The sequence below is a fragment of the Rissa tridactyla genome, chromosome 1, assembly GCF_028500815.1.
Source record: "Rissa tridactyla isolate bRisTri1 chromosome 1, bRisTri1.patW.cur.20221130, whole genome shotgun sequence".
In the NCBI taxonomy this organism is placed as follows: Eukaryota; Metazoa; Chordata; class Aves; order Charadriiformes; family Laridae; genus Rissa; species Rissa tridactyla.
The window spans coordinates 68,382,034-68,409,668 of NC_071466.1; the positions used below are offsets into that span (position 1 = coordinate 68,382,034).

Here is a 27,635-nt window from a genome sequence, read left to right on the forward strand (position 1 = left end):
GCTGCTGTGCTCCGAATTGCATACATGCGCACACAAACCTGCTGCTGAATAACTAAGGCATAGAAGGACTAATAGTGGTTCCCTCACAGAGCTCATATGATTAAACTCAATGTTTCTGAAGTACTCTGGATACAATAAAGAAGGAGGCATTAGAAGTTCTTGGGCGTCTGGGAAGACACTTTGATTTATTAAGCAAGGCAACTGTTAGCTAAAGATGTATTCTATATCGACATGTGTATTTAACTTGTAAAACAAATGGTATAATTTTTAATATTTTTCATTGTTGTTGACCCAAGGAAAGATGTACCTAAATCAATTCTTGCTTTCTTAGGAAACTATAGCAAAAGCCAGAATGTTAGCCTCAGAGGGTGATGCTTTTATTCAAAGCAATCATTATGCCATGGACTCCATTATTCCAAAATGCAGTGAACTTCATCATCTCTGTGATGCCTTCGCTACTGAGACAGAACGGAGGAGGAATCTTCTTAACAAATCTCTAGAACTTCATGACTTACTAGAAAAGGTAAATTTTGTATGAAACAGTTCTGTTTCCCATCTTGTTTGCTAAAACTTCAGTCAACCAATTGTCATAATGGCAGGTAAAAACATCTGGGTATGCTGGAAGTTTTCTCCTTAAATAGCTGAATACATTACAAGTAGAGGTATGAAATGGTTTAGACCTCTTAGTGTTTGATGCTGACATGAGTGCATTCTCAGCCTGTGCTTTTCTTTGTTTTTAGTCTATGAAGTGGTGCGATGAAGGAATTTATCTGCTGGCTTCGCAGCCGGTAGATAAGTGTCAGTCTCAGGATGGTGCAGAATCAGCATTACAGGAGATTGAGAAATTCCTGGACACTGGTGCGGGCAACAAAATCAAGGAGTTGAATAAAATTTACAGAGAGTATGCACCCATCCTCAACGAGGACCTAAAGGTACCACAAGACGTTTATGTGTATCCGTGCATCCATTTGTTAATTGTAGAATTGCTCTCTTGCATGCCATTGATAAAGCTAAATAATCAGTACTAGGAGTTATACCTGGGAAATGGAAAGCCAACACATTGCCCTACCTGAGGATCTAGTCCTGTCATATCTTTGGATAAGCATTGAGGGCTTCAGAGCCTTTTAATAACTACTTTAATTTCTCAGATAGTAGGATTGCTTTAAAAAAAAATTCTCCCAAGTATGTGAAATTTTCTTTTAATGTAGTAAAAACGTACCTGTCCTTGATATTTGTGTTACTTCTGCTTTGTAACTGCCTTTTTTTTTTTTCTTAGAACTTGAGAATATGTCCCTTTTCCTCTTGGTTGATCTCTTCATGTAACAGAATCATTAGACGCTGTCAAGAAAACTTTTCGCTATTTTTTTTTTTAATGGAAACCTGAACCCCATTGGTTTTTCTACAGCAAGCACACAAAATATTTTATAAAGTGATGTTCCAATTTTTAAGTGCATTAAATGTAAATTATGCCTTGTTAGGAGTGAAGATCAGGGTAATATTTCTATACGTGGTATAAAAGCAATCACAATTTCAAATCAGTGTGCTGTAAATGGCAGTGTAGCTTGTTGATAGGTCTTTGACAGGGATTTTTTTTTTTTTATTTCTGTGGCAACGGTAGGAGCACGTGCAAAAGGTTTTCCAGAAGCAAGAAAGTATGGAAGAAATGTTTCAAAAGAGACAAGTAAGTCTTAAGAAACTGGCAGCTAAGCAGACACGTCCTGTTCAACCAGTTGCACCAAGACCTGAAGCCTTTGTAAAATCTCCTTGTACCTCACCAGGTGAGTAACTGTAGTAGCCTTTAACTAATTTTTTGCGCTATGCTGAGAAACTTAAAGAAACTTGCAGCTGTAATTTGTGGTTGCGCAAACATCTGTGTCAGATCTGCTCAAGTTCTAACTGCTGTTTGATTCTGGTTTACGTGCTTAGGTCTTCAAAGAGAATACATATCCAACTCAGAAAGCAGTGCGCTTCGGAGGGTAAACTACAGAAGAGGAAAGGTAATTTTTTTTTTCCTTGTGCTTTTCATGCACATACTGCTAAAGAAAGTCATAATACAATGGAATAGTCAGGAACTTCAATAAGATTGAGGTAATTCCGCTGAAAAAATGATGGTATTGCCCCTATCGAAGTAACTCTGGTGAAGCAGTCATGTGGTTTAAATAGAGGCTGCTTTGTCACTGGGCTGAGTATGAGGGAAGGTAAAGTAAATAGTTGCCTATATTAGGAAAAATGTTAGGGGCAGCAAAACATAAAATCTATGAACAGGAAACATTTATTATTTGCCAGTAGTAATTGGCTACTCTTAGAACTGGCGAAAGTGGAGAGGTAGTTGTCGTTGGCTCCAAGACAGCTTCACCTGACCTAATGGGTTGCCATTCCCAAGTGGGGATGGTCTTCCTGCCCCGCCTCCGGCAAGGAAAGCAACCTGACGGCAGCAACAGAAACAAGTAGTTTCCCACTGGGTTAGAGAGTTGAATCGACTCGGCGAAGGTTCAGCAAAAAACAATGCAAGGAGGAAGGCAGGACCACATGACCAGTAGGGACAACAGTTGGAGAAAAGGGTTGGTTCCAGGTGGGATTGAAAGCAGAACCTCTCCTTTTTTTCTCAGCAAGCCGTAATAAGATCAGCCATTACAGTAGAAGTTGCAAGAGTGAACTTCTGTGTCAAGTTAGGAAGTTAGCAGAAAGTTAGCACAGCACTTCATTTTTAGCTTGGAAAACAGATTAAGGCCAGTGTTGCCTCCAAGGTTGTGCTCATGTTCTGATGTTGTCTTCCTGGAGAGGGGCCTCGAACCACGTCTTTTCTAAGCTGGCCTTTCATGGAGAACTCCCTGTGTCTAAATGTTTTTGTGTGCTTCAAGACCTTCAGGCTGACTTGGAGTTTTTTTGCAGCATTCTTGCAGATTGCCTTCAGTTTTAATGGAGTAGTCTTTCCTGTGAAAACACATGCAAGTAGAGCTGAGTGCAAAGCTCTGTATTTTAAAGTGTTTTTCCCCCATCTATGATGCTGTGATAATTTTTTGTTGTTGTTGCGTTTGTTTCCTTCTTTAGAGTGAAATGACTGAACTCCATCAAAGCAGAGGAGGATCTGCAATGGACGATGAAGAAAACCTAGCTGTGTTACGGCAGTAAGTATATTTTGATAAACGAAAGTGCTCTTTCTCTGATTTAGTTCCAGCAAGGCTGAGTTTGGCTAAAGCTTTGATAAGACAAGCATGCTTCTCTGAGTTAAGCCTCAGTGCTTTTTGAAATGAATTGGCTGTGCTCTGTACACAGAGGAAGATATTTCAGTCTGTCTGCAGCATTATTTATAGTTTATATAGTACCAGCCTCTGGCTTTGTTGCAGTGAGGTGATGCTATGGCAAGATAACTACATATTTTAATTTCAGAGATGACATAGTTTTGAGCAATAAGCCTCCTGTACATCTATCAGAGATTTTGGTCTTCATGTTTCAGAAGACTTTGTCTTTTTATTTGACTCTCTTTAGTCCCTGTTTTGATAACTGGTACAAAAAATCACTTTATTATATGAAAACTAAAAAGCATCACTTATATTCAAAAAAGTAACTTACTACCACCTGCAATGTGTATAGCAGAGCTTGCATTTCTGCCCATAAACTGGATACTTCTACTGTTTTTTCACTGTTACAACCACATGTTAAATCGTACGAAATCACAAGGGGAGGGGGTTGGGGGGAAGCATGCTTGCTTGACTGTTAGGGAAACTAAACTTAAAGCGGCGTTGTGATTTTTAAAGTGTGCCCTAAACGCCTCTAATTTAAAATGACCGATGTAACTTTAAGTCTGTATTTGATAATCCTATGCAGCTTTAACTCCAGCGCCTGTAATACTTGTGAACACAGCAGAACCAGATCTTGTACGTACAATGCTTCAATTCAGTTACTACAGCACTTAAAATGCTAGTTCTGATTTTTTTCCTGTTTAAACACATTTTCAAAAATTTTAAAAAGTTTTAAAAATATGTGCTTCGCAATGAGGATTTATAAACTGTTGACAGAAATTTCTGTGAAACATCACATTTTCCATTACCTGGAAACTGCTCCTTTGTTGCCTGAACTGAAGTAGAAACATAAAGTTGATGTTGCCTCGTGACTTTGCATGAATGAATAGGCCTGCCTTAATTGTCATTCTTTGTCTACAGGCATGTAATTAATGAACTTATTGAGACTGAACGAGCGTATGTGGAAGAACTTCTCTGCGTTCTTGAGGTAAAGATTCAATTTCACTGAAGCTCTTAGTGAATCTACTTACCTCTTCCATTTCATGTGCGCTCTTACGCTTTCCTTATCACTGTAATGCCTCTGCTTGTCCTGCCAAGCAGTGTGACCATTGCATCTCTTCTCTCTCATCGTATTTTCAGAGGCAGGAATGTGCAATACTTTTCTAGAAATATTCATGGAAATAGGATTTTGTGTTAGAAACCACAAGTGGGCAGAAAATAAGACATGCCGAACTATTTAGGTGGAACACAGTGAGATTTGTAATGACCGTTAATTCCTGCAAAAGTTCTTTCCGGAGTTGTCAGTCAGCTCCAGGAAGGCCGTGTGTCACACGGGAATGTGAATCTGCACCGAGAGAATGTTGTATCGGAGGAGAAGATTTGTTTCTTGCATCCCTCTTTGCATATCTTTAAGTAATCTTCCAAATGTCTTGAGTACAACTGTGGCAACAGAGTGCCTTGTTAATAGTAGTATCTTCATTTGAAATTGTAAAGGAAACAAAGGTGTTCCCTTTGTTCCACAGCTGTGGAGGCAAAATTGCAGTACTGCTAAGTTGCTTGTATCCTGTGTTGTTCCTCCAGTTTGTTAAATCTTCAGACATGGACGTGTCATTTTGTTGTGGTCAGTTTTGACTGTAGGAGATGATGATGTTGCAGATAACTGAGGCTGAATTATTTTAATCAGGATGAATTGGAATTGAGCCAAGTTGGGTACTCTTGGTGTCCCTGCCAGTGTTAAGCTCCTAAATATGAGCTGTCTGAAGTTACGGACTGGGGGTGATAATTTCTGAGGACATACCTTCAAGTAAGAATAATGCATGAGGGTTTTGAACTCTGGTCTTGCTTTTGCCTCGTTTGTGCTTAGCTTCCTATAGCATTTATGTCCTGGGTCCAGCCTAAGAGCTAGGAAGTGTTAATGACAGTTGGATGGTCGCTTTTGATGTGTGGTAATAAAGCAAGGTAGGTCTGGAGTGGACCTTAAGGACCTTTATTCTCTGCTTTTGTATGCAGTGCTATCTGTGCAGTTCTGGTTATAAAATCAAGACTCAAATAGTTGGAGAATTTTGGTCCTTACTGCTGCTACTGGAGAGTTGTTGCAGAATCCTCCTTTTTCTCTGGTATTACTCTTGTTTTGCAGGGAGTATAGTGTAACCTTTGTCTTGCCTAGGCCAAGCTGTCTTGGTTTTCTGCCAATGTGATAGACTGTCCAGTACTCTGATTGTGCCAGGCACACTTCTCTGTGCCTCCTTGCAGTTTGGGATTCATCTCTTGAACTTGGATGATTGGGATTGCCAACAATAATTCTGGTTCAGATCCTTGCTGACCTGTGGTTCAGTGGCAGTCTTCCAGCTTTTGAGTAATTCTAGTTATTAATTCATACTTCTGACTATTCTCCCAATTCCTTTGTTTCTACTATTCTATTAATCTTCCCATTTTTCCTGTAAAATAACCTGATACTCCTTTTTATGGACAGTATCTCCTTCTATGATGTCATAGAATCATAGAATTATTTAGGTTGGAAAAGACCCTTGGGATCATCGAGTCTAACCATCAGCTCCACTCTACAAAGTTCTCCCTTACACCATATCCCTTAACACCACATCTAAATGACTCTTGAATGCATTCAGGGATGGTGACTCCACCACCTCCCTGGGCAGCCTATTCCAGTGTCTGACCACTCTTTCTGTGAAGAATTTTTTCCTAATGTCCAGCCTAAACCTGCCCTGCTGCAGCTTGAAGCCATTCCTTCTTGTTCCAACACTAATTACCTGTGAGAAGAGACCAGCACCAGCCTCTCCACAGTGTCCTTTCAAGTAGTTGTAGAGAGCGATGAGGTCTCCCCTCAGCCTCCTTTTCCTCAAACTAAACAGTCCCAGCTCCTTCCATCGCTCCCCATAAGATTTATTCTGCAGGCCCTTCACCAGCTTCGTTGCCCTCCTCTGCACTCGCTCCAGCACCTCGATTTCTCTCTCATATTGAGGTGCCCAGAACTGGACACAATACTCAAGGTGTGGCCTCACCAGTGCTTGAGTACAGGGGGACAATCACCTCGCTACTTCTGCTGGTCACACTATTTCTAATACAAGCCAGGATGGCATTGGCTTTCTTGGCCACCTGGGCACAAAGCTGGCTCATGTTCAGCCGCTTGTCAATTAGAACCCCCAGGTCCTTTTCTGCCAGGCAGCTCTCCAGCCACACTTCCCCAAGCCTGTAGCGATGCATGGGGTTGTTGTGGCCCAAGTGCAGGACCCGGCACTTGGCCTTGGTGAAGCACATTCCATTAGCATTGGCCCATCGGTCCAATCTACCCAAGTCTCTCTGTAGAGCCTCCCTATCCTCATGTAGATCAACACTCCCGCTTAGCTTCGTGTCGTCTGCAAACTTGCTGATGATACACTCTATGTCCTTATCAAGGTCATCAATAAAGATGTTAAACAGAAATGGTCCCAACACTGAGCCCTGAGGGACACCACTTGTGACTGGCCGCCACCTGGATTTAACTCCATTGACCACCAGTCTTTGGGACCGCCCATCCAGCCAGTGCTTGATCCAGCAGATCGTATGCTCATCCAGGCCATGAGCCGCCAGTTCTTCCATGAGAATTCTATGGGGGACAGTGTCAAATGCTTTTCGAAAGTCTAGGTAGACAATGTCCACAGCCTTTCCCTTATCCAGTAATCTGGTCACCTTGTCATAGAAGGAGATCAGGTTCGTCAGGCAGGACCTGCCTTTCATAAACCCATGCTGACTAGGCCTGATCCCCTGCTTGTCCATTATATGACTTGTAATGGCACTCAAGATGATCTGCTCCATGACCTTCCCTGCTACCGAGGTCAGACTGACAGGCCTATAGTTTCCTGGATCCTCCTTTCTGCCTTTTTTGTAGATGGGTGCTACATTTGCTACCCTCCAGTCCATTGGGACCTCCCCAGTTAGCCATGACTTCAGGTAGATAATGGAAAGTGGCTTGGCGAGCACGTCTGCCAACTCTTTCAGCACTCTTGGATGTAACCCATCCGGTCCCATAGACTTGTGCGCATCCAAGCAGTGTAGTAGGTCACTGATCACTTCCTTTTTAATTGTGATGACCTCGTCCAGCTTCCCCTCCCTGTCTCCTAGCTCATGACGCTGGGTGCCCAGGGAACAGCTAGTTCCACTGCTAAAGACCGAGGCAAAGTAGGCGTTGAGCACCTCAGCCTTTTCCTCATCCTTTGTGACTATGTTTCCCTCTGCATCCAGTAAGGGAGGGAGATTTTCCCTAATCCTCCTTTTGTTGTTAATGAATTTAGAGAAACATTTTTTGTTATCCTTAACAGCTGTAGCTAGGTTGAGCTCTAGCTGTGCTTTGGCTCTCCTGATTTTCTCCCTGCATAGCTTCGCTATATCCTTATAGTCTTCATGAGAGACCTGCCCCCTCTTCCAAAGGTCATAGACTCTCCTTTTGTTCCTGAAGTCCAGCCAAAGGTCCCTATTTAGCCAGTCCAGTCTCCTTCCCCGCCTACTTGTTTTTCGGCACCCGGGGACAGCCTCCTCCTGTGCCTTTAAGACTTCTCTCTTGAAGTATGTCCAGCCTTCCTGGGCTCCTATATCCTTCAGGGCAGCCTGATTTTGTCCAGCAGTCTTCTGAACAAGTCAAAATTTGCCCTTCGGAAGTCTAAGGTCATAAGTCATATCTAATTGGCATGTGTTTTCTCTCTGCCAAGGATTCCAGTAGAAAAAAACAAGGTAGTTCCCAAGATTGATTATTGGGAAACTGCTATAGCTGCCTTTATCCAAGCTTGATAGTTTTCATTTCGTTAATAACCATGGTCATCCCGCTTTAGTCTGTGAAATCCAGTAATTTTTACTGGGGAAAAGTAATGGTCTATTCTATTCTTGGGTATTGTATTCCACTCCTTTTCTGTTTACTTTGATGCTTTTTGAACAGATTTCAAATGGAAGACTAAGCAAAGCCTTATATATTCTTAGAGTAAGATTAAATGATCCCTGTGGCTGCATGGAGTAGCTTTCCCTCTCCTTTCTTAAAACACAAGTACTGCATAGGTAGTAAAACATGAAGAGTTTTTGTATTAAATTTTTAAAATAAGTACTACATCAGCCTGAAGTGAAAAAGAATTTGTCAAAAGCCTTTTGCCGATGTATGGATTTCGTGTTTTTGTTTTTTCAGAATTCCAAAGTACTGAGCTCTCAGATTTGTTTGCATCTCAGCTGGGTTAGGTACCCTTTCTTTATGCCAAGATTGGCTTTGCTGCTATGTTCAACATCATCTTTACTTCAAGTGGAATTTAATCTTTCTCTTCATGCATCTGTTCACTGCATCTAAACTGCATGGTAGATGCAGTTCTTATTTCCCTGTTGAATTTTTTTAACTCCATTTTATATAAATTATTTTTATCTTTTTTAAGGCTGCAGCATTCCCCACGCCCCTGCTTCCAGACTCTGTATTTTCCTGTTTGGGGGGAGAGATATGGGAGAGGGACCGCTGGTTAGCTAGCTATGAGCTCCAGCATCTTTGCCTATACTATTGGGGGTTTTTGTGGTGTTTGAGGAAAAAATACCCAGGTTTGTTGAAAGGAATATTTCCAATTTAAAAAAATAATCTAATCACTGTCCTATCCAAATGCTTGAATTCTTCAGGCTAGCTGACTTTAGCAGCTAATTCTCCTACTTTTTGTAGTTTGGACATCACTTGGAAATTGAAAATCTAAGTTGTAGGTACACTTTTGCTTATCTTTTCATTTAATTTGTCAGTTTGTTATAATTCAGTGCAGCTTATCATAATCAATGTCACTAATTCACTGACCACCTTGTCCATGATAATTGTGTTTAAAAAAAAAACCAAAAAACCAAAAAAAACCCCAACAAAACAAAAAAAACCACACAAAAAACAACACCAAGAGGAAGAAATCTAACCTAAATCTAAAGCGGGTCACATCATCTTTCTTCACTGTCGATACACTCAGGAATCTACTTACAGTAAGAAATCCACTTACAACACAGATACTAGAGCATTCTTGCTGTTTTTCTGGTTGATTGATTGGAGTTGTTTTGTTTGCGGTTTTTTTGAGGGGGGAAAAGCGTTGTCTGTTGGTTTTTCTAGTGTTCTGAGAGGTCACAGGTTAGTGACCTCAGGACCAGAGGAGAACAGTCCTAGGCTACAGCCACCTGTGTGCTCTCTTTCCCTTGTCTGTGCGGGATAAACATACAAGAGAATGTGGCCTTATATGACAAATGGAAGATGTCAGAATCTAAAGTTATGACTTTTGGCACCAGAGCTAATGAAAATGTCTTTAAGATAGAATTTGCAGCTTAATGGTTTCTGTTACCCGCAGAAATAACTACAGTCAGCTTGTTCCCTCTTACTAATAGCTAAGACCAGCATGAAGTTTTGCGTGTGCACTGTAATCGTGGCTTTAAATTCAGATGTGTAAAGCCTTAACAGAAAAAGTACGAACTACAATTTGTAAGCAGTATGGGAATGCGTAGCCTTTGCTGGGTGGAAATGATTACAAACTTTGTTTCATCCTTGCTGAACTAAAACTGCAGTAATTATTCAAGTGTATTTCTAAAGACTATAGGTGTGTCTTACCGGACTGATGGAGAAACACAATTTGTATCCTTTTTTCATTATTAACACTGAGCTCTTTCTTTGCTGTCTGTCAGCCTGCAGGCAGACTCTGCTGTCAGAGAGAGAGAGATAAGTACTTCAAGTAAAGGCAGACAATCAGTGTGCCTCTCCCCTGTGTTGCAGGGTTACGCTGCAGAGATGGACAACCCCTTAATGGCTCACCTCATTTCACCAGAACTCCAAAATAAGAAGGACATCTTGTTTGGGAATATGGAAGAAATTTATCACTTTCACAACAGGTGAGGATTTTGCATTCAGATCTAAAAATAGCATTTGGATGGGATTCTTTACTCTTTCTTTTAATCTGATTTAAATTGCAAAAAGAACCTCACTGAGTCAAGCTTGGCTACCTGGCGTGTCAAAATTCGTATTGCATAGAAGAGGAAAAGCCAAATATCTCTAAAAGATGAGCAAACTGTGTGAAACTTTATTCAAATGTTTGCAGTACACAGGCAAAATTTTGCATCGTTGTTCTCTTCCTAAAGAAAGCCATTGGGATCTGGTTACAAGCTAATTAAAGCAAGGTTTGTTTGGGTTTGCGTTCCTTTTATTTTTTGTGAAATTTGCTATGGAAAGTAAATTATTATTCTAAACCACAAATTCTCAGCTCTTACATCTGGTTGTGGCTGTTTAATTTTATACTTGAGTGACCTCTCTCTGAAGTTTGAATCCTTGTTACTAGAGGTATTTCTTCACAGGATAATATTTAAATTGGTAGAAAAGGGAATTATTTTCAAGAGAAGTTAAGCATATTAAATAGTTGTTTCTTATTCAGGCAAAACTTGACTGGAAGTTTTGCCACTGATTTTTTTGGGTGAGTTTTTTTGGTTTTAGGAGGTGGATTTGGTTCGTTTGTTTGCTTTGTGGTGTTTGGTAGTATTTGAAAGGAAAAGCCAAACACTAAACTGTACAAATCCTGCTGCTGAATACATAAGGCAGAGAAACAGAATCCCCCTCCCCTCCCCAGTCTTATATTTTATTTCAGTTGTAGCAACAGTACGCTGAAAGAAATTGGTCAGAATGTTTATTTTAATTTGCTATCCCTTTTTAGTACATGATTTAGAAGAGTTTTGTTTAGTTTTGTAGTACAGAATTGCAATTCTGTTTCCAAAAGTTTAGAAAACGAATTGCAAGAATGTGAACATTTACTACGGCTTTTTTAACACATGCTCTAATAAAATCATCTTCATCATAGAATATTCCTGAGAGAACTAGAAAACTACGTAGAATACCCAGAACTAGTTGGACGGTGCTTTCTGGATCAGGTATGCGTTATCTTTTGCTGGGATTTCGTTTATAAGCCCCTTCAAGACTGTACCGTGTGAGGGTGATTTTCATGTAGTAATTGCCACCATATCCCCTTTGTTTGTCTTGAACAGGTAACGGGTTGAGAATGTAGATGTTAATTGAGAATTGTGTGGGGTAATTAATTTTGTTGGAAGGAGCTACTACCTTGTTGAAAGAAAACCACTTTATTAAAGTGGCAGTTAGGAAAACATGAAGAGGAGTCATGCACTGCATTATTTCACATTGCAATAAATTATAGGTCTGCTTGACTAGATTTCTTTACTGGATTTGTTTTTGTTGTTCTTTTTTCTTTAAAGAGTACACCTCAACAGAGTTAAATCCAAAACATTTTTATTATGAAAATAGAAACCTGTGACAATTGAACTTTTTAATCTGGGATCTATTAAACAATGAGTCTCGTCCCTAGTATACCAAAGGCTAAACAGGAATCTGTTTATGGAAATCAGTCTTCTGTTGTTCCTGCCTGTTGATGCTCTAAAACTCCTGGGAGGAGCCATGCCTCCCCCTCCTATTTACTGGCCACATCCACGGAGATGCTGCTTTCTATAACTGAGACGCAGATGTACTTCTGTGCTTGCTGATTTCCGACCTAGTCTTTCCTTTATATCTACGGTTACTGTGACATTTTCAACAGTTTTACTTCCCTTTGCTTTCAACAAAGTGTTGAAGTCCTGCTAGTTAGTTGCTGAAGTGATAAGGGGCAACAGACTGCTTGGTCTACCTTAGTGCAACTCCCAGTGAAAAACACATTAATAAAATGAAAACGTATAAAGAAAAAAGGGCAAAGACTTTTAGAAAAGTTGCACAGAGAGACTCATGGTTGGACATTCACAGAAGTATTTTTCATATTGTAATAGAAATACATTTGTGAATATCGTATATGCTGCTTCATAAGGTGCTTAACATTCAACTGAAGCGAACATTAATAGGAAGATCTTATTCTGATGTTCTAAGTAAAAAATTAGTAGCCATTACAAAATAAATCATTTTGAATAATTGTTTTTTGCTTGGGATGCCTCAAGGAATTGCATTTTTGTTATTGTTTTGGGTTTTTTCTTAGCTTTATTGATTATGGAAAAATATCTTATGATATTTGTCCATTAAAGTCACAAGAACTTATTAATTTTTTGCTTGTCTCCACAATTTCAGATGGAAGATTTCCAGATTTATGAAAAATACTGTCAAAATAAACCTCGCTCTGAAAGTTTGTGGAGGCAGTTTTCAGATTCTGTGTTCTTTCAGGTATGCTTGCTTGAGTCTCTAAAATACTTGGGGGGGAGGGGGAGGTTGTTTGTTTGGTTTGGTTTTTTTTTAAACTTCATCATTTATGTCAAGAACAAGTAACAGAAATACTGATTAGTGTACTGATGAAATCCAACGCTGATTACAGGAATGTCAAAGAAAACTCGATCACAAGCTCAGTTTGGACTCATACTTGCTGAAACCCGTTCAAAGAATAACCAAATACCAATTATTGCTAAAGGTATGTGTTACTAAACCGTAACATTAAGTCTGGTTTCTGTGTTTGTTTTTTTAAATGCTGCTTCTCTCATCCACTGGAGAAAAACCTAAAAGTTAGCGGACAGATGTATAAATCGAAATGGAGACAAATCCCAGTCTGTCAACTCTCAGCTCGGTTCCTTTCTCTTTCAGCAAAAAAGCTGCTAGTAGACAGACAAATGTTACACAGAGACACCCTGTGTAACTGCTTTCTCCATATATTTCTGCTGAAGAGAAGAATGAAAAGTTCATTAGGGGAACAGAAGGACCAAGAAACCTTTGCAACAAAGAAAAGAGAGTATCTGAAATACTTGTTACTTGCCAGTTATAGTCACCTAATGTGTATCACAGGAATTTGCCTTGCTCGGTTCTAGGAAATGTGCTTAACCGAGAGCACTGTATGGTACTTTGACGATGGATACCATTGTGATTCGTTTAAACATGCTATACTGAGAGATCAAAATGACAGCAATATACCATTATAAATTTTAAAATGAATGCCGAAGTTTTTGCCACGTTTGAAGCTGGCTTGTTTTGAGAAGCATTTCCCACATAGACACAAGTTTCAATAATATTATTTAACAGTAGTTTAAAAAAAATATTACTTTGGACCAAATTTACTTTGGAGTTAAAATTGAGTTAAAGTTAACTGCTTTTAAAGAATTAATTACATTAAATATGCATGAAGAGAGGAGTATTTGAAAGGCTTTCAATTTAAAGTATCTTTAGTTCCTGCAGTCCATGAGTAAATGCTTATTCTCATACCATGAAGTCTGGGGGATTCTCCACAAACTCACCTCTATGTTTATCTGCATCAAACTGGAAGATGCAGCTTCACCAATAAGCCCTTTGGAGAAGGGATGCCTTTTTTAATAGTGTAAACAATGCTCAGTGCAGTAAGTTTGTCTGTTACTAGCATCCCAAGCCTAGCGATAATTCAAATAATAAATTAAATTTGCCTGTGTTTTTACATTTAATTCTAAAAAGTAATGAATATAAAAAGTAACAATTTTTTGTTGGGTGGTTGGGTTTTTTTCAGCAATTATGATGAAAAATGTTTTTAAAGTTAGTCTTGTAAAATTCTTAGGTGCAGTGCTTATGAAATGTTTAGATGAACAAAATAGATTTGGCTAACTAGCAGCGGAGATGAGAAATAAAACTTTAGGGTCTTCTGAGTTCCAGACAGTATTTAACCCACTAGATCACGTGGTATAAAACTTTACTGGGTACTGTTAAAAACTTTAAATACTGAATTTAAAAGCTTAAACTCAGTGCTAAAATGTGAATGTTTTCAGTTATTGCTGTTTCCCAAACTAAGTACAATGTCATTCCCTGTCTGCTCAGGAAATGCTGAAGTACAGTAAGAACTGCGAAGGTGCTGAAGATCTTCAGGAGGCATTAACATCTATACTGGGTATTCTCAAAGCAGTTAATGATTCTATGCACCAGATAGCCATTACAGGCTACGATGTGAGTAACAGTGTTTTTACATAATTTTTTTATTTTCTTTTCATTTATTTCTTAGATACACTTGCAGCATACCCTGTGCTGTGTACTAATAATGAGAAGAACATTTTACAAAAGGTGCCTTTAAACTGAATTGTGTAATGAAAACAATGGAAATGGATCTCTCTATACTCTTCTGAAGTTTTCCTGCTGTGAATAATATTTTGCTTTGTCTACCCAAGTTTGCTTTCTTTGATCTACCTGACACCAAGTTAAAAACTGAAAATCGTCTTGAAGAGTCTGGTTTAGGCTACAGCCAAATGGGAATTGCTACTAAGTTTTTGTATCTATGTGTAAAGCTATACCCAAAACTTCCAGTTAAAAAAAAAAAAAAAAAAAAAACACCAACCAAAAAACAACAACAAAAAAAACCAAACACCAAAACCAAACCACACACACTAAAACCAACCCCAAAACACCATGTAAGCAGCTTTGGAGCAGAGTTTGGGGAAAAAAAAACAAACAATGAAATATATGTATTGTGCCTCCCCCTCTCTATGTGTAGATCTCTGTATCTCTGCTACTGGTACTCTTGACTGTAAAATCCTGCCTGAACAGTGTTGGCAGGAGAGAAAATTATGTGTAAAAATCCAATACTGACTTTATTTTTATTACGTTTTCAAACCCAACATAAACACTGATGTGAGAGATTACTTGGAATAACAGAACTTGTAAAGACCTGTTCAGAGTATGCGTTTCAGTCTGATATCATCTCTTTGTAGTTATAAATATCACTTTTTTTGTTCCAGGGAAACCTGAACGAGCTGGGCAAGCTTTTAATGCAGGGATCCTTCAATGTCTGGACGGATCATAAAAAGGGTCACTCAAAGGTGAAAGATTTGGCACGCTTCAAGCCAATGCAGCGACACCTCTTCCTCCACGAGAAAGCAGTGTTGTTCTGTAAAAAGCGAGAAGAAAACGGAGAGGGATATGAGAAAGCACCTTCTTACAGCTACAAACACTCCTTAAATGTAAGATGCTGAGCAGTCCAGTAAGGTCAAGGGCTTAGCCTGCAGCAATGCAATATTCTATTTTATTTTTTTTTTGTCAGTGAAACTGTGTTACAGTTTTGCATTGGGAACTTCACTCTTTCAGGCAAACCTAACTGGTGCTGCAGGTCTGTGTCGCTTTGTGTTGCTGCCTGTTAGAGAGTCAGGGTAGGGGGGAATTATCCTTTGAGAAAATCCAAACCATACTAGTCTAGCTGAATGGCAGTTGCGTTAATCGCACAGAAAATCTAATAATCATAGAATGGTTCGGGTTGGAAGGGACCTTAAAGATCATCTAGTTCCAACCCCCTGCCATGGGCAGGGACACCTCCCACTAGACCAGGCTGCTCAAAGCCCCATCCAGCCTGGCCTTGAACACTTCCAGGGATGGGGCATCCACAGCTTCCCTGGGCAACCTGTTCCAGTGCCTCACCACCCTCACAGGAAAGAATTTCTTCCTAATATCTAATCTAAATCTCCTCTCTTTCTGTTCTAAAACAGTTATCCCTCGTCTTATCACTCCACTCCCTGATGAAGAGTCCCTCCCCATCTTTTCTGTAGGCCCCCTTTAAGTACTGGCAGGCTGCTATAAGGTTTCCCTGGAGCCTTGTCTTCTCCAAGCTGAACAACCCCAGCTCTCTCAGCCTGTCCTCATAGGAGAGGTGCTCCAGCCCTCTGATCATCTTTGTGGCCTTCCTCTGGACCTGTTCCAACAGGTCCATGTCCATCTTGAGCTGAGGACTCCAAAGCTAGACACAGTGCTCCAGGTGGTGTCTCACGAGAGCAGAGTAGAGGGGTAAAATCACCTCCCTCGACCTGCTGGGTAGAGCAGGGCAGTATAAAATAGATGTAAGGTTTGGTGGTCTGGATTCTAAGAGAGACATCATGTGGGTCAGTCTCAATTTAATGTACCTAAACCTTTCTTACCTCCAAGGTATCTAAGCTGACAGAAAGCACGAAATCTCTTTCATCCAACATGCAGATCATGCTTTACTAGTTATTCCTTTCTTTGAGCAAGAAGACAAATGTGGCTTTGCTTTTCAGAAATAGGGTACCAAAGAATACCAGTAGCCACCTGCTTCCATTGTTACCGTAATTGCAATGTGGTGGGTCAGCCTCTGTTCTCTTTGCTTCCAGATGGCAGCAGTTGGAATAACAGAAAATGTCAAAGGGGATGCAAAAAAATTTGAAATCTGGTATAATGCAAGGGAAGAAGTTTACATCATACAGGTAAATAACATGCCACTAAAAAAAAAAAAAAAAGGAAAAAAAAGGAAAAAAGGGAGAGAGAAGGGGGAAGTCTAACCCTAAGAAGATTTGTTGATTTTTTTTGCTTGTTTTTTTTTCCCTCTCCTATATCACTAATAGACAGTAATGAGGAAACATAGAAAAACCCAAACCAAAACATACCAGATTAATTCATAAGGTAGTTCCTTAAACGGTGTATTTCAATTGCAGTCTTCGGGGGTGGGGGCGGAGTGGGGAATCATGTTTTACAATATCCATGAGGGATATTGTATACACCATTGTTATTGCTGTCACTGGAGTAGTGGATGGCTTGGGAGCCAAGGTTTGACTGTAGCACATGTACAGCCTCTGCCTCGGCGTGTTCCATTTGTCATGACTAGTTTCTGTTCACTGAAGGACTAGAGGGAGCTCTGTCTGTCCTTCTTGAAGGATTCCTCCGAGGCTGTGCTTTGGCATGCAACTCTTTGTGTAATAAGTACTCTGTGCTTGATGGCTGATTGTATTTATTTTCGAGTAGGCACCAACGCCTGAAGTTAAAGCTACTTGGGTAAATGAAATAAGGAAAGTGCTGACGAGTCAACTGCAGGCATGCAGAGGTAAAATATTTTGGATATATATAGCGCTTTTTAATCGCTTTTGTCTTTGAACTTCAAAACCTGCCCTGTGTATCTTCGCTGTATAGGACTGTAGAAATGAAAAGCTCAAAACACAAATCAGTTTTAATAGTTCTTTTTCTTTCCTCCATTACAGAAGCTAGTCAGCACAGGACACTAGAACACACACAGAGTTTACCTCTACCATCATCATCTTGTACAAGGTAAGTGTGTATGTTGTCAAATCAGCTTGGCTGTCTTGTAAATATACTAATATATCTAGTTTGCAGTTCTTCGTTACTCTGATCCCTTAGTACTGGCCCTTTTGTTTATGGGGTTTTTTAGGTCTCTTCCTACTATAAAGCTGTAAAGCTTGGGGCTTATACATGTCTAGAACTGTTAAATTGAGCAACAGTGGCGTGGGCTTTGTCAGTTGATAGAGAACAACACAGAAAAGTCATTTTCTGCACCAGCCAAAATCCTGGTGTTATTATGGGCCTGTTTGCTGAACAGCTAATTATATCTTCACACCCCAGATAAGAGAGTTATGTGGAGCAGCCTTTTCCTTCCTTCTCTGTTCTTTTCCTTCACCTGGATTTTTTTTCTTCCTTTTCCAATGTCATGTTACTGTCCTTTTTTGTCTTTTTCAGCGTGCTATCTTTTCTCTGTCTCTTGTTCTTTTCCTCCGATTTCCTTTTTTTTTTTTTTTCTTTAACTAAGCAATGTGTTGATTCCTCCAGTGTCACAACTTCTAAGTCAAGCTCTTCTTCTCTTCCTATTTTTTGTCCTTCATCCTACCGGCCTGTATATTCTTCTGTTCCCACCTGCTGTTCTGCCCTTCTGTGACACCTCTTTTTAATCATCTGTTACTCTTTTCTTTCATCGTATGTGTATATACCCATAAGCCTGTGTGCTTGTATCTTCAGTCATTCCCACACGGTGTGTGCTCAAATACATATCAGTAGCACTCTGCCCTGCGTGTTTTATGCATCTACTTATCACTCAGGGAGAACTTCCCAGATGTATAGTATTTGTGGGATGTCTTTCCCCATTCCGTTCCCAATGAGAGATGTGATGGGAATCCAGCTGCAAGATCCAGCCTATGTTCCTTGTTCATCCCTCATCTGTTCCTGTGTTAAGAGCTTCTGAGGGGCAGAGTTTATTACTTACTTTTTCTTTTTTTTTTTTTTTTTTCCTTGTACCTTCAGGAGGAAACTGTCAGCACAGAACGTGTGCCTGTAGCTGACAGTGACAGTAAGTTGTCCTAAACTGTCTTTTCAGTCGCTCCCACTGCCATAGTACATGTGGTTGCAGTCAATTAGGGGAGCCTTTCTCCTTTGTATGTGCCCATGGTCTTTAAACACACAATCACCAATGACTTTTTCAGCCCTCGGAGCTATGATCTGGGAAGTAGCTCACAAATGGTTTTCAGCCTATATATCTGTATGTAAAAGGCAGCCCATGACTGAAGGTCATCACCCCTGTTCAGACTCAAATTTGCTGGAGATGGATTGATTATCTCAATTTCCTTCCAATAAACAGTCCTTCACGGAACCACATCAGAAACACCAGAAAAATGGAAGAGAGAAAAGCTGATCTCACAAGTCTAGAAGGTTATGGCACCACAGTAGCACCAAAGAATCCCGAGAAAAGCAAAGGTGAGTTTACACATATGTGTTGTATCTTGAATTGCGAAGAGCATGCCTGCATTGCAGATGCACGGGCAGATCCACCAGCAGAGTAGCATTGCACTGTGTGGTCTGGACAGGCCCAAAGCCACCTTGAATGAAGAGTAGCCAAAAGGAGGTGGGAACTATGTGTTATGAGGCCCGAGTCTGCAGTAGGTCTTCTCTTAGAGCTGCCCAGCTTCTCAGGGTTCTTTTGCTCTGGATACATTTCTCGGCATTACCTGTTGACTTTTTGACCTGTTGACCTGACTTTTGGTTTGTGGTTTGGTTTTTTTTGGTTTTTTTTTCTCTTGAATTTTGGTTCTCATCATGGAGATTATTTACTGAACCAGAGTCAGTACAAGCCCCTGCATAGTGAGAACAACTGGCCACTTGGCCTCTGCTGTTGTACCTGGACTTTCGGTTGTCCTTTCTCATCCTAATATGCAGGTTCCCTGGCAGGACTGCAAACGATTTTTCACCTTAATCTTTTCCTGGCCTTCTCCCCTTTCCTTCTGTGTCTCTCTCTTCCTTTGTAGATGACACTAGCTCTACCTCAGAATGCTCTGTACTGTCAAAAAAGCGCTTTACGCTGCAGGGCTTTACTAACCTCAAAAGTCAGAAAGGTAACTCTTTTAAAAAAAAAAAAAGCTAGAGTGTTTTCTGTTTAAGGCTGTAATTGAAGCGTCACTTTGTATGTGTAGTGTAACAGGTTTTCAGTGTATGCACTAGCTTGTTCTCCTAAGTTCAAGCTAGGTTCCCGAGTCACTGACACTGACAGGGAGATTCCAGGAGAAACTGGCTTCTGAGTGGGGGGGGGGGACGCAACCGGTGAAAAGTGGAGCTCTTGGAGAAGCAAGGGAAGGAGTGCAGTTTCCAATGCCTCCAGTCTCACTATCGAGGCCAAGGAAGGAGTTTATAGTGCCCTGTTCTTGTAAGAAATCTAGAGGAAGGAAGTTGTCTTCAGATCAGACACCTGGCCTGCTTCTGGCTTCAGTGGATCTGCCCCAAATGCACCTCTACTTGGCAAAAAGGAATCAAGGTTTTGCTAGTGTATTTTTCTATATTAGCATCCTTTCTAACAGAACTCCCGAAGGATGACTACAGCAGAATGGGTACGACAATTTCCCTATGCTTCCAGAAATTACCTTTTTGTTTGGTTTTTTTTTTTTTGGTAAAACAGGCAATAGGACCTTTCTTGCTTCCTTCTGCCAAGTAATCTCACTGGCACATTCACTTCTTGCTTTGAACAGCTGTCTCTGAACAGTCTGAATTGCATTAAGATGATGGCACTTGTTGAAGAGCATGATTTTTTTTTTTTTCCAAGCATCTTTTCAAAATGCCTTTTTAAGACCTGATTACCTTTGAGTTCTTTCTGGAGAGACTCTGGGGTTGTGTATCTAATGCTAATGAGGTGAGCACTAATATCCCATGCTTGCCTTGACAGAAACTCCGTCTTCTTCTGCTAAAAGCCAGACATTGCCAATGATCCTTCTTACAGGACCAGGTATTGCTGTAGCACTAGATTTATACAAAAATGATTGCTTAATTTGGTAATGTTTGTCTAAAATTGAAATTAATTGTGTTCAGTTGATATCTAGTTCATTTAGAAAAGTTTACATATACTTTCACCTATGACTGTAGAATAAATTTGTCAATTTATCTTCAAATAATTACATGTAAATAATTAATTCCTCCTGCTGTAATTGACCAATGACGACTAAAATTAGAGCGATTACAGAAATCCTCTTGTTTTCCAGTGTAAACTCAAAGGTATTTAGCATGCAATCCACCTATTCTCTTTTTTCCAGTTCTTCAATATCTCTCTTCTGTTTTTTTTGCCTATTCATCCTCCTGCAGCTTCTCCTACCAGTCCTGACAAAAAAGCTAAACGACATGAAGTAGTGAGTGACCCAACTCCTTTTGGTTTAAGAGGTATAGTGATACCATATCTTGTACTCCGCAAATATCCACCCATCCTTTGTGTAAAACATTACATCAGAGCGCTGGGGATACCGATATGGTGCTGTTGCGTGCAGCAATATTGGTATCAGCCGAGTTTTTCCAAGTGGGTCTGTCAGCTCCTGTATATACTGGTTTTGATAGCATGACTGGTTGAAGTTTTACCTTGGCATCAAATAAAGTAGCGTATGGCTAACTAGTCTTTTAGAAGGGGGCAGTGGGAAAGGGATCTTCTGCTGAAGAAATAACCAGAAGCAGGGTGTTTAATGGACTTACAGGGGTGTCCAGTTGCTATGAGACACATGGTTCTCCAGTTAGCATTCTCCTGTCACTGTGCCCCTTGTGAAGAGGGTTTAACTTTTAAAAAAGGAAAAAAAAAAAAAATCCAAAACTCAAGTACTTTAGTCAGAGTGGGGATCATCACTGTCATGTGGAATTTCCATTTCAGATCTGCATTTATTACTTTAGTCACAGTCCTGTTGCATCTTTCTTCGGGTGATAGTATGCAATTTTTACCACCCTGTGAACCCCAGATGATTGAACTTGAACATCTTGTAGCAGTTTGCCTCCTGTCCTCCCAAGCCACAGCTAAGCAAAGAATAGAAAAGCATTTCAATTAAATGACCTTTTTCTAACCAGCGAGGCTGTTGGTGAAGGCTTGAGTACAAATCCCTGGGGCAAATTAACTAGGGAGTACAAGGAAGGTAGTCCCTCTCTTCCTGACTGTCTTTCCAACGTGATCTCTTTTAGAAAATATTATTCTAAAGATGAAGCTGTTTCAAGCCCTACCATCATCCTCCTCTCCAGGTTTCCACAGCCTTTGTTTTTGTCTCACCTGTGGAAACGATGCTGGTTCGGCTGCTGTGCTGGGGAGACTATGCAACACCATTCACTTTGAGCAGCAGGCAACGTAATCCCAGGACAGACCAGTGCAGTAACTCCACAAGTGGCGATATGGGAATTACAAGGCTAATTTTCTGCAGGTAGCAGTCAAAACTCTGAGATCTCCAGGTACCATGGAAATCCAGAGGGCCCAAAAATGCTATCAGAAAGCAAAGGGTGTTTTTTGGCAATTTTCCACCAGTGCTGGAATTTTCCAGGGTAGAGTGTCGTTGATCACTGCTAATTCACAGTGAAATTGTTGGGTCCTTGGAACAGACTTGTCTGATTTGCTGTCCTGTCCAGAAGCATCTCCCTTTATGAAACCACTAAGACAAGTAAATGAATTTAAAACATGTAGTAACTCCCCTTTCTGTCTTGCAACTTCCGATCTCTTTTCTGACACTTAATCTCTTCTCCTTCCCCAACTCAAAGAGAGATAAGCAGGCAGTTGACCCGGGCATTTCAGGATGAAGCTGCACCAGGCGATGGTCATGGCTCCCTGTTGCAGAGTGCATTGCCCCCACTTCTTTCCTTTCACTGCTACATTGCTCCCACTTACATTGCAGTGAGCTCGAGGAAAACGAATTGGTGACAGAATCACATCTTGCAGACAGATCCAACCTCTGTGAAGAAACCTGTGGGCCCGTTTCTGAAGAGAAGCAGTTAATGAATTCTTGGTTTTCCTGGCATCATCAAATCTAAGTTTATTTCTGCATAACCTTGCCTTTTCTCAGGACTGTCTGCCATTTTTTGGCATTTTCTGCCTTCATAGGGAGCTTTGTTTTAGTCTCACTGTGCAGAATACACACATGCATGTTGAATGTTCGTGCATAATTTTGATGCCTGTAGTTAGCTAATATAAATGACTACAGTGACAAATTCCCTTCCCAGCTCAGGAGGAGATGGGCTTTTATTCGGACTTATATATGAAAAGAAAGGCTGAGAAACAAGACCTGTTACCCAAAATGTTCCAGATGAGCAGGCCAGTGAGTGTGATGTTACAGGCAGAGCAATTACAGTGATTTCACTTTCCCTTTTTTTTTTTTTTTGGTGCAACTTGTTGGTTCTGTTTCTAATGGGAGCTTGGAACAGTTAGGAGAAACCAAGTTTTCTTTTGTTGCGTTGTTCTTAACTTGGAAATAACGGAAAGCGTTTTTCATCTGTGTCCTACGAGCCAACTTTAAGATGTGAGCTTCCAGGGAAATCTGCATGGAATACAGTGGGAATTTATCGCTCAGTTTCTTGACAGGTGGAAGTTCATTCTTAACCCTGGACAGGGCCAAATGGGCCAGTACTTCTAACCTTGTGCAGGCCATCCAGCAGCGCAGGCGAGGTAAAAGTCCCACTCTGGTGTGCTCTGGGTGTGATTTCTTTCTGTGATCCTTTGATTGCTCTGGGTTTACTATGACGATGCTCAGGTTTTTTCCTAATGCACTGGTATGACCAGTCAGGCGACAAACGCTTCGGAAGCAGTGAAGAGCAAAAATGCTGGTGCTTTCTCAACTTAGTAGTTACATAAAAGTTGCAAGGTTTGTTCTTCCTTTCATTGTATTCATTGAGTTTCATTGTTGTTACCCTTTGGCTTGAACCAAAATCTTACTTACAAATATTTATTTGTCTTTTATTAAGACTTTTTCTTCTTTATAAGCTCGACATATTTATTAGCAGCTGCTGACCTCAGTGAAAAGAATCCCACTAGTAAAACTTACAGTAGTTTTATTTGGAAAAGGCTGTTGTGTGCTCTGGATGTGATTCAGCCTTGTAAATAAATGAAATGCTTCACCCTGAGAGAGGAAAGGGAACACTTGGCAATAAATGACGGGCAGGAGATTGTTCTTGTGGTGCTTGATGCATTGACTTAACACCAAGATAATTCAGCATGATTAAGCAATCCTTGTGCCTGAATACCCTTAAATAATGAGCTGCCTCATCAGGTGAAGTACAGAGCGCCTGTAGCTTGTGTTGAATCTCTTGACAGCTCTAAGTGCTCAACAGTTTGAGCAAAGTTATGTGCATCCATCCCTTGTTCCAGCAGGCCGGTTAGGCTGCTTTGGGTGACAGCCCCCTGTATTCATCCTCTTCCCATAGAGTGCATGTTCCTGTCTTCTATCTCCTCCCAAGAAAAAGAGTATCTATCCATTGTTCATCTTTGTATAAGGGAGAAATAGCATTTTCAGTTGGGAATTTGCATTCTTTCCATCTGTTTCCCTCTATGTGCGTTGCCACAACTCCACTTACTCTGATGGAAACGGGCCAACTTTTACCAGCTGTGAATTTCACCCAGTGGCTGTAATAACTTCCCTGTGTACGCTTTTCGTCCTGTTTATGTTGATCGCTTAAGAGCTTTTCAATGGGAAGACCATTTCTCCCAGTCAGTGCCTCACTGCTGCAAAATTAACTGTCGGCTGTTTGTTCCCCAAGGTTGGGCTAAAGCATCTCATTCTCTTGATGCATCTGAAGAAAATGATGGCTGGTCTAGTGCTGAAGATCCGCTGAATTCATCGGATGCAGAGGAAGAAGGAGGAGGAGGAGGAGGCGAGATGAAGCTGGTAACCAGAAATGCTTTCCTATTGAGCTAAGCAAACGTTACTGATATATTGCATGTGGCAGTACATAGGAATGCTTTTGAAGCTTGTCGGGAGGAAAGTGTCTGCCTTGAAATCCTCAGGTGGGCAAAATTCCTAGGGGAATGGAAAATATCCCCTTCTCTTAAATCAGCCCTGTGTTTGGACCTTGGGAAGGTCCATCTGTGCCTTTGTGTACCCGCAGACTAGTGAGGCCGTGACTGCTTACGCCATAGCGTGGCAGTCAAGCAGTGACCTGCTCAGCTACCATGTCAACAGGCTTCCACACGTACATCATGTCGCTAGTTTCCCAGCTTTTTTTATTTTATTTATTATTTTTTTTAGAGAGATTTGAATTAATTGTTGTAATGGAAACATTTCACTGAATGTTTTTTTTAGGGTGTCAGAATTCATGTACTAAATTTGCATGTAATGGAACAGCAAAGTTTTACCACCTCTCAGTATGTATATTTACACCGCCTTCAGCATTTCTGTGCATGAGAAAGAAAGAAAAGTACTATAACTTCCTAACAAAAGCTGCAGCATACCTTAAGTTACTCAATAGAAATAATTTGTTTATGTTTTTCCTCTGTGTGCATTTAGACTCCTGGTAAATATACAGTTGTGACTGATTATGAGAAAGGAGTTTCTGAAGAATTTACAGTGAAAAGTGGAGATCTAGTTCAACTGATTCGTGAAGGGGAGGATGGACTTTGGTACGCAGATCTGTGTTTGGAAATATTTATACGCAGAACTGTGTTTGGAAGGCAGATGTTTAGGGCGAAACTTTCAAAGGCATCAAATGAAGCCATCTGACTTCTTATTGTTTATATTTTTTTTAGGTATGTAAAGAACCTGAGCACTGGTAGAGAAGGTTGGATCCCAGCAAACAATCTGCTGATGCTCATAGGCAATTCAAAATCAGCTCAATCTTTAAGCAGCTCTGGTAGGATATTTATTTTAAATTATATGATTGTCTTTCTGAAGATTCCTATTATGAAAGTAAGTTGTGAAAAACAACCACCGTATCATGTTTTCTTGTGGGTTTTTTCTTTCCTTCCTCTTTCCCAGAATCAGGCACTGCCTCCAGCACTTTGAGCACATCATCAAGTTGCAGTGAGAGCTGCAATGCCAGTAGCACCAGCTTCTCGGACATTAAGGGCTAACATTACATTTTCACCCCACCTCCATGGAAGGTAAATCCGGAGTTTGTCATTTTGTGCAGAGTTCTGGATGTTGGACTCAAACAGAGAACCACCAGTTCTCTGTTGCCAGCTTCGAGTACTTTCACTGGTGATTTTCACAGGTTCTCCCAGAGGATCCCAGTGGAAAGTGCGTGGAAAGTGAAGTTGTAAATAAAAGTTAAACAATTTGAAATAGAGTCTTGCAGAGGCTTCTGCTCTGAAGCCTGAAGCTGCAGAGCTGTTAGCATAAAACACATTTTCTCATTGATATACAATCAGATTTCTCCAGAACTGTATCGTTTTGTAACAGCCAGGATCTGAATGTGAGCAAACAAAATGTGTTCAGTGCTAAATCCTTATTGTAAGCTAATAGCACAGCAATCACTGTACAGGATAGGTATGAAGAAAATAAATCCGAGTTTACATTTTCTCCTCCCAAAAATCCCCTTTCTCCAAGGACGTACCTCCGTCAGTGCAGTGAACGGGACTCTTACAGCAACCAGGAAGGAGGTCTGGTCCAGCCTTTTCTCTTCTCTTGGGTCTTCAGGATATTCTTCTGCTCCCTAGAGACTGGGGTGCAGACATGACCAATTCACTGACCACAGCAGCATCAAAAGAAAGTGTTATTTTCTCGTTTCCAACCTTTTAATGATGTGTGCAATGGAACAGCTGTTTTATGAGGTATTTTGGCCTCGCAACCAAATTCTTTACCAAGATCACTGTGTTTACATAGCCTTGGCAATTTAGTAGTATCTTTTTTTCCCTTATGCAGGTGCACAATGAAACACAAATGTTCTTACTCACTAAATGATTTCTAAATAAATGGTAATTGCATAGTTACCTTCAGCTCTCACAATCAACATGCAATTACAGGCAAAGGGAGATGATTGTGGCTGCACTATGGGTCAAGAGCCTTCCTTCAGACAAACCTATCAGGGCTAGAAACCAGACATATTTTTAGTCCGTAGTGTTTGTTGCAGATTTATTCAAAGACAAAACCACGATGACATAATTTTTCTACGAAAGGGGAGCACGGGAGAGAAAAAGACCTTTATTAGCATAAATCTGACTCTTCTCTACAGAAAAGTATTTTAAAATTTTTTAAAGGAAGGGGTAATGCTAAACTTGCCATTTTTCAAGGTATATTGTAAGCCAATGTTGTAAATTTTCACCTTGTCAAACGTTCTTTGCAGCTCATCCTTATGAACAGTCTAGAACTGTGTGCATGTATGGAATATTGTATTCGTTCCTGTCCATCTCAAATATTTTTACTTATACGAAAATAGGGTTTTAACTGATTCATGTATCATTACTTAAAATATTGTGGACATTAAGAACACGATTTTTCAGAAGCAATGGGAACTGCTGTTAATCATCAGCCCCTCTGATGGCTGGGCCCTGAAGTCTATCTTTATGCCAGAATTTTAGATTTTGAGAGGCTGCAGCTTAGGAAACGTAAAGGACAAATACTCTGAAGAATTATCTTACTCCTTAGTTGCAAAAGCATCCCTACCCCAGACGCAATCAAAATGCAGCTGACCACAGTCAGGACAAATCGAAACATATATATATACACACACCTATATTTATGTGCATATATATGTGCATGTATGTGCTTGTGTGTATATATATGTGTGTGTAGATATGTATATGTGTGTAGATATAATGTATCAATGTAAAAGATGTATTTATAGTCTTCATGCTGCTGAATGTGTCACTTTACAATTCATAAATACTTAGGTTTCTTGCAATACTGCAATATAAAGGCTGATCAGGGTTTTACTTCAGGCATCTTTTCCAATGCAGAAATCCTCTGATCTTTTTTTAATTATCCCACATAATACCGTGCTGACCAGGAATATTTAGTCTGATATTTAACAATGGAAAGGCAACGTGAGATTCAGCTTATCTTCATCTATGTAAGTTATTTTGTAAATTATCTGTAACATAATTTACTTATATATTGCTGTCATTGCTGGGATGAGACTGTCCTTTCATTTCTCAGCCTCATTTGTGTTATTTCAATGGTTTTCTCCACATCATTGCACTTTAATACGACCCATTTCACCATTTCCTTTTTTACTGCTGTTGTGAATTAGAAGTTCAAAGTCAGAGGTCTCTATTGTAATTAATTTGAATAAATTTCAGCGCTTCTTGCTGAATGCCTTTATATAGACATGCTCTGTGTTTTATTTTGTCTCAGTCTTAAAAGCTTCTTCTGGCTATCATATAAAAACAGAGATAGGCTGAAGGATTTGGAACAGAAAACCAGGTCCATCTAGCTGTTGCTTGTCAGGGTCCGTATGTTCAAATCCTTTGCCTACTCATTCTGGACCGTCTCAGAAAAACACCGTTTTACCCT

At 40.2% G+C, this 27,635-nt stretch overlaps 1 protein-coding gene across 10 annotated transcripts in view; it reads left to right on the plus strand.

The window, feature by feature from the left end:
• The window catches only part of MCF2L (MCF.2 cell line derived transforming sequence like), a 170,070-nt gene extending 142,627 nt beyond the window's left edge, over positions 1 to 27,443 (plus strand). For 7 of the 10 annotated variants that reach the window (XM_054191203.1, XM_054191231.1, XM_054191243.1 and 4 more), the window contains 20 exons: positions 332 to 523; positions 741 to 932; positions 1,619 to 1,778; positions 1,927 to 1,997; positions 3,052 to 3,128; positions 4,164 to 4,230; positions 9,994 to 10,109; positions 11,066 to 11,135; positions 12,328 to 12,420; positions 12,569 to 12,661; positions 14,023 to 14,148; positions 14,934 to 15,155; positions 16,311 to 16,403; positions 16,939 to 17,017; positions 17,172 to 17,238; positions 18,557 to 18,672; positions 23,947 to 24,074; positions 24,693 to 24,805; positions 24,932 to 25,035; positions 25,161 to 27,443. In XM_054191203.1, the coding sequence (XP_054047178.1) occupies positions 332 to 523; positions 741 to 932; positions 1,619 to 1,778; positions 1,927 to 1,997; positions 3,052 to 3,128; positions 4,164 to 4,230; positions 9,994 to 10,109; positions 11,066 to 11,135; positions 12,328 to 12,420; positions 12,569 to 12,661; positions 14,023 to 14,148; positions 14,934 to 15,155; positions 16,311 to 16,403; positions 16,939 to 17,017; positions 17,172 to 17,238; positions 18,557 to 18,672; positions 23,947 to 24,074; positions 24,693 to 24,805; positions 24,932 to 25,035; positions 25,161 to 25,255 (2,274 nt within the window). In that variant the 3' untranslated portion in view covers positions 25,256 to 27,443. Of the gene's footprint in view, positions 1 to 331; positions 524 to 740; positions 933 to 1,618; positions 1,779 to 1,926; positions 1,998 to 3,051; positions 3,129 to 4,163; positions 4,231 to 9,993; positions 10,110 to 11,065; positions 11,136 to 12,327; positions 12,421 to 12,568; positions 12,662 to 14,022; positions 14,149 to 14,933; positions 15,156 to 16,310; positions 16,404 to 16,938; positions 17,018 to 17,171; positions 17,239 to 18,556; positions 18,673 to 19,220; positions 19,308 to 20,128; positions 20,189 to 20,492; positions 20,672 to 23,946; positions 24,075 to 24,692; positions 24,806 to 24,931; positions 25,036 to 25,160 lie in introns of those variants that run through there. The other 3 variants (XM_054191279.1, XM_054191212.1, XM_054191252.1) reach the window with 3 other exon arrangements.
• Positions 27,444 to 27,635: the final 192 nt, after the last annotated feature.